This window comes from Leuciscus leuciscus (assembly GCF_965113295.1).
Source record: "Leuciscus leuciscus genome assembly, chromosome: 14".
Taxonomy (NCBI): Eukaryota; Metazoa; Chordata; class Actinopteri; order Cypriniformes; family Leuciscidae; genus Leuciscus; species Leuciscus leuciscus.
Genome location: NC_138738.1, coordinates 1,802,269 through 1,816,720, shown reverse-complemented (window position 1 = coordinate 1,816,720; position 14,452 = coordinate 1,802,269). Strand labels below are relative to the sequence as shown.

At 40.5% G+C, this 14,452-nt stretch overlaps 1 protein-coding gene across 1 annotated transcript; it reads left to right on the top strand.

The window, feature by feature from the left end:
• Positions 1-290: 290 nt before the first annotated feature.
• stmn3 (stathmin-like 3) lies at positions 291-14,248 on the top strand. Its single transcript, XM_082136579.1, has 5 exons — positions 291-446; positions 2,593-2,688; positions 3,450-3,631; positions 7,535-7,726; positions 13,107-14,248. Exons 1-5 carry the CDS (start codon positions 428-430, stop codon positions 13,164-13,166), a joined length of 549 nt encoding a protein of 182 aa, XP_081992705.1. The 5' UTR covers positions 291-427; the 3' UTR covers positions 13,167-14,248.
• Positions 14,249-14,452: the final 204 nt, after the last annotated feature.

Genomic DNA, 14,452 nt, shown 5'->3' with positions numbered 1-14,452 from the left:
GCTTCTCCAAGTAAATGTGTCTTGATTTAAAAAATTTTTTTTGCACTGTAGATTATAAAATGTTAGATGCATATCAAATATTAATACCATATCAAATCAAACAAATGTTGCAAGAACTTTTCTCAACCAAAATGACTAAAAATAGCTCTTGTTTCCAAGACAACAGCACTACATCACTTTATTATTGTCTTTTTTTCTCTCAGTTTATCTCTGGATCTGATAATATAGTCCAGCTTCGTCTGCGACATCATTTCGCCATTTCTCTCTCCCGTCTCTTTATTCCTCTCTTCATCTCGTCCTCTCCTCCTCCTCCTCCTCCTCCTCTCATCCATCATTCCTCCCCTGATAATACAGACCATCGCTGTGCGTCACTCCTTCAGTGCTTCATTCCCTTCATCTCTCGGCTCAGCATCCATCCGGCAGCACAATGGACAGCACGGTTTCAGGTAAGAGCCAGAACCAGAACACAGAAAAGACACTATAAAGAGAGTTTTGCATGAGATTGCATGAGATTCCACCATAGAATCGACTCGTCTGGGTTTTTTTGCCAGTGATGTTTTGCATGACATTGGAACTAGTGAACATGTCCTTTGCCAGGCATGATGCTATTGGAGTCTGTAGTATCTAAGAGATCATTAATAGATGGATCATTTCTGTTTAAACAAGACTTGTTATGTGCGGATGCTCAACGCTGCAGATGTTGCGCAATAAAAAGCGGGTTCATTTGGAGGGTAGCAGCAGTGCAGCAAAACGTGTCGCAATGTTGTAGCCGAGACTGTCTAGATCACATTCAGACACACACGGGAATAATTCATCCACTATATGTGACCCTGGACCACAAAACCAGTCATAAGGGTCCATTTAATTGAGATTTACTGTATATATCTTCTGAAAGCTGAAGAAGGACGGATAGGCCGAGATACAACTATTTGAAAATCTGGAATCTGAGGGTGCAAAAAATCTAAATATTGAGAAAACGCCTTTAAATTTGTCCAAATTAAGTCCTCGATTGTGTTGCATCCACTCACAAAACTAAATATTTTATATATTTACGGAAGGAAATTTGCTAAATATCTTCATGGAACATGATCTTTACTTAATATCCTAATGATTTTTGGCATAAAAGAAAAATCGATAATTTTGATCATTTTGAAATTAATTTTGAAATTTTGTACGGGTAATTTTGACGTACAATGACCCGTTGGCTATTGTCACAGATAAACCCGTGCGACACGAGACTGATTTTGTGGTCCGGGGTCACAGATAGTGTTGTCTTTGATGAGACCTTGTAAAGAAGCCGATGCGACCCCAGCGGTTGTGTTTTTGGATCTGAAATAGTTATATAAATAACAGCAACGGTGTATCATGTGACTCGTTCTAATGTCCGGCGGATGCAGCAGGATTTGAGTTATCTTTGCTATCTCAGCTCTCTCACAAAGTCACCTCTCTTTTGAGCTCATGTGTGATAAACACACACACACACACACATACCGCTCGGCTTGGATGCACACGCCTGAAGAACTCGCTATAGTAATACTAACATTAAGTCTGCATCTATTAGAAATGCTGCTTCTGTGTCGATTGTTTTTTAAAAACTTCTTAAAATGCATCTTTTTAGTAAAGCTTTTAATTTATCACTGTGTATTTTTTTATATTATGTTTTTTTTTTTTTTTTTTTTTTTTTTTTTTTTTTTTGTGCTGCACATGCTGTACCGCTTTGAGTTTGAGAAATGTGCATTACATATAAAATGTACTATTTATGTAGGTTCTGCCCCTTTCACATGCATGAATCAAATCAAGTCTTGTTGAGGATCTGTGTCACATGACCATCCTGACACACAGTTCACCTTCACACAAGCTCACACGGTGAACTATTTAGCTGACATGTGCTGTGGTGAACAAATCAATAATGCATGAATCAGGTTGAGGGTGCGGTCTGTGTGTTCATTCCTAATTCATGTTAACTAATGTAGTTAAAGTCCCCCTGTAGTCAATCATTTTATCCCTTAAAGCTCATCTTTGATCACCAAAATTATGTATTTAAGCGATTATTTTCTTGCCTTAAAATATCTTGACTGTACTCTTGCCTCATTTAGTATTCGCGGTTCTATGAATATGCAAATGAGCCCCGCCTCCACTCACTCACTCAGCTCAGAGATCCACTGGTTGACGATCACACGTTGATCTGATTGGTTACAAGGTAGTTTGTGACGTCAGAAACACCAGCGATTTCAAAGCGTGTGTTTGAGACTGTCTTTGGTTCACTGCAGTTTTAAGGAGGAAATACTCAGCAATGGTGTCGACTTATGAACTTACACATGGTTTGTCTTAAAGAATATTAAAAACACCACATAGACATATAAACAACATTAAATGCTGGATTTTCAACCACATGGGGACTTTAACCTTATTGAAGTGTTAATATTTCTTATGTTCCTTGTAAGAAATGTATGTCTATACAGCTGAAACTATCTGTCCTAAATTGTATTTAAGGTTAGAATTAGTGCCGGATCGTAGTATGTAGTAGCAAAGGTGTCTCTTCTTTCCCCATCACATGCACATATATCACCGTTTTCTTTCTTTCTTTCGCAGCCTACTCTGAGAAGCTGAGAGAGATGTCGGTGTTGTCTCTCATCTGCTCCTGTTTGTATTCCCAGCCTCATCCCAACACCTTCGGCCAGTTTGAAGGTGGTAGCTTCAACAGTCAATAACTGGAGGCCTCAATACAAGAATATTGAATATCTTCGAGTGTCGGTCAAAAATGACCAATCTGTTTTGTTTTTTTTTTCAATGAAAGGAATGTACTATATTTTATTTTGATGTTTTTTATTTTTAGGGGATTTTATTGTACTACATTATATTTACGCTGTATTTATAATCCATTTATTCATGTTTTGAGCATAGACCTGAAAATTTGATTTCCAACTTAAACTGTCATAAATCTTGAATGCTTTAAAGTAGACTTAAGTTTGATCTCTTAAGTTTTAAAAAGTGAACTTACAAAAAGTTACAGAATTTTACGTTTATAAAAAAAAAAAAAAAAATACTATTTTCAATTTTGATATGAAATCTATATTTTAAAAAACCCCGTTTTACTTTAAAACTGCAAGAAAATCAAAGCCATAAATCTAAACAAGTTGTGTTCCAAATTTGAGCTTGATATCTCAAAAAATGAGCTTTTAGTAAGATTTAGTTTGGCTGCAGTACCAAACGCTTCCACTAGAGGAAATTCGTCTCCCACTCATTTTTGACCAGGAGCACAAGTGTGACAATTTTTTACAGGACCATTTAACCTTTTTGAATAATGTCCATGATTTTTGTGTGTGTCCACATAGCAAGTGCCAAAACCTTTACCAAGTTTCATACCATTCCGATGAAGTAATAAATTAAATGTTTTCCCGAAGAGCACCAATGATCACATATTCATTGTCCTCATCTTCCCTCCGCAGACATGGAGGTGAAGTCCCTGAATAAGCGAGCATCTGGCCAGGCTTTTGAGGTCATCCTGAAGAGTCCAACTGACCCGTCTCCTCCAGAGAGACCCCAGACCCTGGCGGTACCGGCCCAGAAGAAGGAGCCTTCGCTGGGGGAGCTGCAGAGGAGGCTGGAGGCGGCCGAGGAGAGACGCAGGGTAAGATCATGCCATTGTTCATCTGTGGAACACTGCACATAAACAAATGCTGCATCCCAATTGACCCTTCGCAGGGAGTTTGATTGACAGGTGATCTGACCAATCATAATCCACCATCCGCCGAATTCGCCATTTTTGTCCGACAAAGCAGACAGGAGAGTTAGTAGATTAATGTTGGAGGATTTGAACTTGAAAAACGGAGTGTCCTGACGTCTTTCCGCGGTTAAAACAACATTCCTTCTGATGTTCATTCATGTTTAGTTGATGCTATAAATGAACTAGAAGGAAGAGATGATCGGTTCACGAGCAGCTTTAACTGAGCGATCTGTCAGACACATTAAAGAGACACAAAACGCTATTTATTGTTAAAATTTCTTTTAAAAATGACCAACTTTGAAAGGAGAGGCTTTGTTTCATATCATAAGTAAGCTGGTCTGTCCTGTCTCAGTGTGTTGTCAGTGTCCTCTCTCCTCCACGATGTGTGTTTCACTGCGTGAGAACATGGTGGACAAAACTCATCTTTGATCACCAAAATGACATATTTAAACAGGTTTTCCTTGGAAAAACATTTCTTCATGCCTCAAAATATCTTGAATGTAACTCGACACCCTCGCCTTATTTAGTAAACGCGGTTCTATGAATATGCAAATGAGCCCCGCCTCCACTCACTCAGCTCAGAGATCCACTCGCTGACGATCACATGTTGATCTGATTGGTTACAAGGTAGATCTGGTTGATCTGATTGGTTACAAAATTTCTTTTAAAAAATGACCAACTTTGAAAGGAGAGGCTTTGTTTCATATCATAAGTAAGCTGGTCTGTCCTGTCTCAGTGTGTTGTCAGTGTCCTCTTTGCTCCGCGATGTGTGTTTCACTGCGTGAGAACATGGTGTGTGTGAGAGCGGTGTGGCTTGTCGGACATAGCAACAGTAACTAAAAGGGGCGGGTCTTTGCGAACGGTCAATTCACCTACGTATACTACGCCCTAAAAGTACGTACTGTTTTTGAAAAGAAAAACTATATACTTATGAGTGTGAAGCAGAAGAGTATGCATCATCATAACAGCGTCTTTAGCGAACGCTCTGTCTCTTCGTAAAGTTTAAACTGCCCTGCCAATCATCTTGTCACAGTTAAAATCCTCCACATTCAATCAAATTAAATTTCCTACCGTTTCAGAGAAAAATGTGAGAGAAATCACCCTTTAATCTGCCAGTCATGGGTCTTTCATTCAGAGAACTCTCCTCATGTTTGCACAGTGATGAATTTAATAAAAGTTAATGACCAAACGCATCGTTATAAAAGTTCACAATGCTGTTTTAGATTAAATATAATGTGGATAACATTTAATAAATATATTTTTGTCAGATTAGATAGGCTACTGATTATTAAACACTCATTCCCCCTTTATCTTAACCGCTCTGCCTAACCGTCGGTCACGCACATGCACCATGTTTGTAGTTTTTTTCAACTTTTTGTTCATGTTTGTAGTTCTAATCGAATCCTCATCCACAGCGCAATGGGTCGTGGGCAATGTTAGCCGTTAGCACGGATCTGCACTTCAGATTCTAACTGGAAAAAGTAGACCGTCCGGGTATCTCTGGAACGCTCATTTCAACATACTACGATTTGGGACGCACTAATTCTGATTTCGAATACTATTTAGGACGGATCGTAAGCGAATCGGGACGCAGCAAGTTTACACTACCAAGATTGAACCATGTTTTTTGGACACTTACTTGTTCTAGTAGAGTTAATCACCAGGATGTTTCGTGAGCAACACATCCAGCTGGTTAGAATAACACTGAATTATTTAGCAGATGCATTTTTCCATTGAGACACGTTCATGAAAAGCACGAGCACATGGGTAACTGAGAATCTTCACACTCTCAGGCCTTGTCCACACTAATACGTTTTTGTTTGAAAATGCATATTTTTCTCTCCGTTTTGACCTTTTGTTCACACTAAGACAACGCTTTTAGCAACAAAAACTACGCTTTTTGAAAAGCTCTATAAAGTGGATATTTTGAAAACGCAGTTTTCGCGTCGTATATGGACTGTGAAAATGAAGGTATTTAAAAACTATGACGTAAGTTTAGTCATGTGACGCATATTGAACCCATAGATATTCATGTTTATACCGGTATTGTGCCTGTTATGTGCTGTTCACTTTCACACTGTTGCTAAAATATGTTACTAAACACACTCTTCATATCACAGTCCGGCAAAGATGACAGAAAATTCACTCACATTTGCTAAACATGAGAGCAATTGCGTTTCAGACCAAACATATAATGGTGAGAGAGAGCGACATGGACACATCAGTGAATGCGGAGATATTTTGCTAAATAAAATGATCCTGTCAGAAGAATTGCGTGATAACCGGATCACGTCTTGATCTGTCTGTATCATCTCAGTGAGCTTTTGAGGCAAAAATCTATCCGGATTAATGAAGACGTAGCCTAAAAATAAAAGTTCTTTATTGGCATCTATGATTGAATGATAAACATCCCAGCTATCAGGGAACGCTCTACAGGACATTCGGAGAACATTTACTTAAAGTCCCCCTGTAATCAATCATTTTATCCCTTAAAGCTCATCTTTAATCACCGAAATTACATATTTAAAAGTTTTTTCCTTGGAAAAACATTTATTCATGCCTTAAAATAGCTTGAATGTAACTTGAAACCCTTGCCTCATTTAGTATTCACGGTTCTATGAATATGCAAATGAGCCCCGCCTCCACTCACTCACTCACTCAGAGATCCACTGGTTGACGATCACACGTTGATCTGATTGGTTACAAGGTAGTTTGTGACGTCAGAAACACCAGCGATTTCAAAGCGATTTCAAAGCGTTGGTCCAACGCCGGTTCGCCAATACACGGTGAAGGTTATCACGTGTTCTGTCCTCACTCATGCAAAGTATTGGTTGGTTAAATTTGTAATACATTAATCATATGTATTTCCTCGTTACTTCATCTGACTCCATAAATGAAAGGTTTTAATAACATCTGTGCCTCACTAAAGGTGAGCGAATGTATGACTATTCCTTTTAACCATTAAATGAACAATGTCAAAATCGGTTAGAATAATCACATGTAACAATTTAATATTTCAGATATCAGAGATCAATTCCACAATCAATTCAAATATCTAGAACATGGTTATACATGGTTACACCAAATAATCTTACCCAGCTTGCACCTGAGAAAGAGAGAGAGAGAGAGAGAGAGAGAGAGAGAGAGAAACCACCTATTCCATTCACGTCCAGCAAAGAAGAGCCCAGAGAGCCGGAGCACACCTTCCTTTATCCCTTTTTTGACCAGGTGACATGGGGGATGGGGGAGACCACCCTCAAATGGCTTCTATCCCACAGAAGTGGGGTTGCCTTATCTGGCCTTATCTCTGAACCAGTTTTCTCTAAATTTCTATAAACCTTATTTCCTTTTATTTTATCTATCTGGATATGAGATATCTGTACCACTCACTTTGAGACATTTCAAATGACACCAAAAGCATAACAGTCAATGATAAACATTCACATTAAACCATGTTCTTGTGTGAGTTTTTTGTTGTTTCTGAGAGGAAGTTAGGTTGTATGGGGGAGGTCGAATGTTAATTAGCCAGCCCTAATTGTCTCATAAATCAGGCCTCAACCAGTATTTTCAGTCTTACAACATCCATGGAAACTCTCTATAGTGAATAGATATGAAAATGGAAAACAGTTAGTACCCTTGTATTGCCATCTGATAACCAACACAGTGCTCTTTTGTACGTCTCCATCACCGCTGAGATGTTTTCATGACTTTGTCCCACATTTGGCCTCTTTTTAAATGTCAGAGAAGCTTCTCCTCACTGTCTCACATTAGCCGTGTCATCTCCTCTTTCTACACTTCTTTGTGTAGTCCCAAGAGAAGCAGGTCCTGAAGCAGTTGGCGGAGAAGCGGGAGCGTGAGAAGGAGGTGCTCAACAAGGCCCAGGAGGTCAACAACAACTACAGCAAGATAACCGAGGAGAAACTCAACCACAAAATGGAGCTGATCACAGAAAACCGCATGGCCCGTCTCAACGCCCTGAAGCAGCGTCTGAGAGAGAAGGTGAGACATGAACTAGTCTTTCTGTCTTAATCCATATTCCTGGTCTTACTGTATGTTACTCTATAGAAAATGTGTGTAGATGCTCTGGAGGTCCTGTGTTTTGTGATGGGAGTACTACATACATTTAGTCATTTAGCAGACGCCTTTATCCAAAGCGACTTACAAATTAGGACAAAATTCAGCGAGTCATCATAAAGAGGCAAAAACAACAACAACGCAAGAAGTGCTCAAAATACAAAGTTCAGGTATTATTCAGAGTAGCATTTATTTATTTTTTTTAATTTTTTTTTTCTACAAGGTTAAGTGCTCACGGAAGAGATTGGTTTTCAGCTGTCTTTTGAATGTTGTCAGGGATTCTGCATTCCGGATGAGGGTGGGGAGAGCGTTCCACCAGCATGGAACTGTGAATGAGAATGTTCTGGAAAGCGATTTTGTGGCTTTCTGTGATGGAACCACGAGACGTCGCTCGTTGACCGATCGTAGGTGTCTGGTAGGGATGTAGACTCGTAGGAGTGAGTGAAAGTAGGAGGGAGCTGAGCCTGTGATAGTTCTGTAAGCAAGCGTCAGTGCCTTGAACTTGATGCGAGCAGCGAGAGGTAGCCAGTGCAGAGAGATGAACAGAGGAGTGACGTGGGCCCTCTTGGGCTCGTTGAAGACAAGACGAGCTGCAGCATTCTGGATCATCTGTAGGGGTTTGGTTGCACATGCTGGAAGTCCAGCCAGAAGAGCATTGCAGTAGTCAAGCCTAGAGATGACCAGGGCCTGGACGATAAGTTGTGTTGCATGCTCAGTTAGGAAAGGCCTGATCTTCCTGATGTTGTGCAGTGCAAACCTGCATGATCGAGCTGTCTTTGAAATGTGATTTGTGAAGGTCAGCTGGTCATCAAACGTTACTCCAAGATTTCTGACCGATCTTGATGGGGTGATTAATGATGACTCTAGCTGGATGGTGAAGTCGTGCTGTAGAGACGGATTGGCAGGGAGGACGAGAAGCTCAGTCTTTGCCCGGTTGAGCTGCAGGTGATGTTCCTTCATCCATGTGGAGATGTCCGCCAGACAGCTTGAGATCCGTGCAGCTACTGTGGGATCATCTGGTTGAAAGGAGAGGAAGAGCTGCGTGTCATCAGCATAGCAGTGGTAGGAAAAACCGTGTGCCTGTATGATGTGTCCCAGTGATGTGGTGTAGATGGAGAAGAGGAGGGGACCAAGAACTGAACCCTGGGGAACACCTGTGGTCAGCTGATGTGCTCTGGATACCTCACCTCTCCATGCGACCTTGAAGGACCTACCTGTGAGATAGGACTCAAACCAGTGGAGTGAAGTTCCTGTGATGCCCAGTGATGAGAGGGTGGACATAAGGATCTGATGATTCACTGTGTCGAAGGCAGCAGACAGATCCAGGAGAATGAGGACTGAAGATTTTGAAGCAGCTTTTGCGATCCGTAGGGCTTCTGTGACTGACAGTAATGCAGTCTCAGTTGAATGTCCTTTCTTGAAGCCAGATTGGTTGACATCCAGCTGGTTGTTTAGAGACAAGAAGGATGTTAGTTGGTTGAAGACAGCTCTTTCAAGTGTCTTCGCAATGAATGGTAGGAGAGAGATAGGTCTGTAATTCTCTACAAATGATGTGTTTAGCGTTGGTTTTTTGAGCAGTGGAGTAACCCGAGCCTGCTTGAATGCTGTAGGGAAGGTGCCAGTATGGAGGGATGAGTTGATGATGTGTGTGAGTGATGGTAGAAGTGTGGGAGAGATGGCTTGTAGAAGGTGTGAGGGGATGGGGTCAAGCGGGCAGGTGGTAGGGTGACTGGAGAGGAGAAGTGTAGATACTTCTTCCTCGGTTAGCGAAGAAAAGGAGGACAGAGGGGTATTGGCTGTGGAAGGGGTCGGTCTGGGTTCCTGTGTGTGTGGAGCTGAGAACTGACTGCTGATAGCTGTTGTTTTGTTGGTGAAGAAGTGCGCAAAATCGTCAGCAGTTAAGGAGGAGGCGGGTGGTGGTGGAGGTGGACAGAGGAGAGAGTTGAATGTCTTGAAGAGTAATCGTGTGTTGGAGGAGCTGTTGATCTTGTTGTGGAAGTATGAAGATTTTGCAGCATGAACATCAACAGAAAAGGAGGAGAGGAGAGATTGATACATACTCAGGTCAGATGCGTCTTTTGATTTGTGCCATTTCCTCTCCGCTGCCCTGAGTTCGGTCCGGTGTTCCCGGAGAACCTCAGATAACCAGGGGTTAGAGGGAGTAGCGCGTGCTGGCCTGGAGGAGAGAGGGCAGATAATGTCTAGAGAAGAGATTAGAGTGGAGCATAAGGTGTCCGTTGCGGTATTCACATCCAGAGATGAGAATTGGGAGGGTGGGGGAAGAGAGGATGACACGGCAGAGGAAAGATGGGAGGGGGAAAGTGAGCGCAGGTTTCGTCTGAAAGTGACTGGTGGTGGGGGTGGTGGTGCAGGGGTAGAGAGTTGTAGACTGAAAGTAATGAGGAAATGATCTGAAACGTGGAGAGGTGTCACCAGGATGTTTTCTGTGGTGCAGTTGCGTGTGTAAACCAGGTCCAGTTGGTTGCCTGATTTGTGAGTACCCGTGGTGATGAGTCGTTTGAGATCGAAAGAGGCTAGGAGAGAGGTGAAGTCTGTTGCATGTGGCTTCTCGAGATGAATGTTGAAGTCACCGAAGACTAGAAGTGGGGTGCCGTCCTCAGGGAAAGTGGACAGCAGCACATCCAGCTCATCTACAAAGTTACCCAGCTGACCTGGGGGGCGATAAATGACTACAATATGGATTTTAATGGGAGTTGTAAGTGTAATAGCATGATATTCAAATGAGTTGTTGTTGCATAGAGAAGAGAGCGTGGAGTATTTGCAATTGTTAGAAACGAGAAGCCCTGTACCCCCACCTCTCCCAGACTGGCGAGGGGAGTGGGAGAAGGAGAAATTGCTAGAGAGAGCAGCAGGGGTTGCTGAGTCTTCTGGACGAATCCAGGTCTCAGTCAGCCCCAAGATACTAAGAGTAGAATGAGATGCAAAGGCTGGAATGAAGTCAGCTTTATTGACTGCTGACTGACAATTCCATAGACCCACGGAAAGAGAGAGAGGAGTATGTGAGGATGTGAGGATGGGACGCAGATTGGCAATATTGCGCTGTCTATTGTGCGTGATGAAAGGACGTTGCCGAGAGATAACAGGAATGTATTGAAAGCACATGTTGATTAAGGTGAACAATAAGATAAGTAGAGGGAAAAAGAAGGGAAGAGGAGATACGTAAGTGCCTTTCTGGTGTCCTTGCTCGGTGGAGTCGCGCAGGTAGAGTCGCTGGTCTTTACCCGAGTCGGCCTTCACACGAGGAGGCTGAACACGAGAGCTGAATGCTTCCGCTGACGCTTCCGCGGCAGCGTGCAAATTACACAGATATACAGATAATGCTCTCACTTGACTAAAATACAGCACTGAAATATCAGGAGAACAAGGTATTCTAGAGAAAACCACTTGCGAGCTGCGTGCCTCTAGTATGCTGCCCGCTGGTCCTGTACTATAGATCCATAAAATCCAATGCAAACTCAATCTATTTTACATTTACACATTTGGCAGACACTTTTATCCAAAGTTACTTATATTGCATTCAAGGTATACATCTTGTTAGTTCATGCATTCCCTGAGAATCGAACCAATTCTTGGCGTTGCTAGCGCCATGCTCTATTGTTTGATCTACCGGAATGGCATTTGTTTGAAAAACAAACCTTTTTTATGATCCAACCAGGGCTTAACATTAACACCCGCCAAATGCGGGTGTATTTCAGCAGTGGTGTGTAACACAGTCACCCCTACTAGCCACTTTGGCGGGTTGAATTTTATATAATATACATTTTTCAATTGTAGTCTTTTAAAAAGGCATCTAGTGTCGTCAGAAATAATGATTTTATTTATTTATGTTATTTTTTTATTCACAATTTAGCACATATTACACACACAACCCAAAAACATCACACAAAACAGTAAAGACAATACCGCTAAATATATCAACAAGACATTAAAGAAAGAATAAATAAATAAAATAAAATAAAATCTACACTACCACAGTCTGTGGGTTATCCCTTATTCAATGTGGCTTTATCATTTTATAGTCTCTATATAATTCAGTGCTAAGGACCATGTGGACTGGAAATCTTGCAGTCTTAAATGCCGTTTAGTTGTTAATTCTTCAATGGGCAACAAGTCTATTATCTGCTCCTGCCATTGACCCAAAGTGGGTCCTGACTCCTGACTGGGAAATACATGTAGTAAGTATACATTTTTTAGCAAAATAAGAAAACATTGTAAACACACATCTTTTTGTATAGGGAAACTTATTTTCCACATCATGATTCAACAAATATAACATAGGGCATAGCTCAAAAGTACAGTTACACATATCTTGAATTACTTTATGAATCTTCTCCCAAAAAGAGTAAACAGCTTTACAATACCAAAATAAATGCATAAATGTTCCTAATTCATTTCCACATTTTCTACACATAGGAGAATTTGTATCATCAAATTTATTAAGCTTCACTGGAGTTATATAATATTTATACAGAAATGTATAATTAGTTTCTTTAACGTTAATGTTTGTAGTCAAAGGTGAGGTCAATTCAGTGCACAAAATTAACCATTCTTTTTCACTGAACTTCCTTTTAGAAATAATGATTTTTTTTTATACATATCGAAATATCTGAAACTCTTTTGCAGGATACACAATACCAGCTGCACATCCCTTTACTCACTCGATTCATTTGCTCCGAATGAATATTGTTGGCGTTACAGGGCTTGAATTTCGGCAAGGATTGCGTGTATTGAGCAAAATTGACTCATTTATGCAGATTTTGTGCTCACACCCAAAATGCAGCACATAAAGAGAAGTATATTGGCTATATTAAACAGTATAAATGGGTTCGTGGAAAAAAGCAGTTGCTCATTATCATTTAAAGAGACATGCACCGAAACAGGTCGCTGTGAACAAAGCTGTTTTTGAGGAGGTAGAAGGGTGTTGTTTTACATAACCATTGAGGAATTTTAACCAAAGTATATTACAAACTTTACATGAACACCCTAAAGAATCATCCCAACTTGTGGAAAATGGGCATCCGATGACCCCTTTAATATCAACCCCTGGATCCAACAGAAAAATAAAGTCTAGAAAAAATGGGCTGGGAATACAATTTTATCTTGACTTTTAGGAAATAACTAACTGAATGAACTATGGGCTTTAGCACACTTCCTATTGCATGTTGTTTTTCTGGAGTAACAGGCTTACAAATGTACTGTCAATAAATAAGTTTCCTCCCTGGTTACTGCAAAACAGTCCTTATTTATAGAGCATTGATCACGCTCTCTCTCTCTCTCTCGTCAGGAGATTCATGCTGCAGAAGTCCGTAAGAATAAGGAACTTCACACTGAACTCTCTGGCTAAGGACAATCTTTGACGCCAGAGCCACGAGACATCCAGTCATGACGGCATTTGGAGGAAATGTCATTCTTTGGCCACACTGTCTTATGAGGTCAAATCAGACTCACCTTATCAGTTTTCCTTATCAATAAATGTCTGAGCATATAACAACATCCCACATACACCACGTGGACACAAGTATGTGAGCACCCAAACTCCATACATATACGTGCTTGTTAAATGTTTAATTTCAGAACCCTGGGCATTATTATGAAGTTCGTCTTTCCGTCATTGTTTTCATCCCAAAGATATTCAGGGCTAGACTTTGAGCAGCCAGTCAAGTTTTTCCACATTTTTTGATGATCCTTGTGTATTTTTCTAACTAAGACGTGTACCAACATGTCCTGTCATATCTCTATTCCGAAACCCAAACTTTACTAAAAAATGATGGCTCAAATCAGAGTGAAATTATAAACTGATGAGAATGTTGAGCCAAACCGTAAACAAATCATGTGACCTATTCCTAGAATCTGATTGGCTGATCTTGATCCAGGAACATGCGCTACTTGGCAAAACAAGACAAGCATCCTCCAAAACTAATGAACATTTCCAGAATGTTTAAGATTTAAAATTATTAGACTAGCCAAACACATTTATTAGAAAGGGGTGCCCACATACTTTCGGCCATGAAGTTCATTTGCCTGCTGGGAAAAAAACAACTTAGACCATCTTAAATTCCAAGATTAACTTGTTTTCGATTGCCATTAGTGGTGTGTACAAGCTTATTGTAGACCAGTAGATGAGCTTAAACCAGCATGAAAGTGTTCAAACATACCTTATGACACCAGCGAATGGTATGATCTGGTCATTTAATCTGGTCTAAACTGTAATTTAGCAGGGCTGAATCTCACAAAACCAAAAAACATGACTCTGTGTCCACATTTACACTGCACTTTATAGGATATGATTCATTCACGTTGGTAGTTTAGGTGCTTTTCAAGGGTCACTGATATTTGTTGGCCTGAAAGAGAAATGTCTAAGCTATATGCTGCTAACTGATTAATGAAAACCATTTAAAATAAGATTAAAGCATAACATGTTCGTAATGAAGAAGTCTTTGTCATTTTTGCAAACGCACACAACAGATTGTCTATGATGGCCATTCATCAAGCTTTCCGAGATTAACCTTATTTGTTGATGTTTATCACTTTCGGGTAAAAGTGTCATTTATTTCTGACATCCTTTGACCTGCATTTTACATTTACATAATACAAGCATGCATTTGCTGTTATTATTATTTACTAATGGTA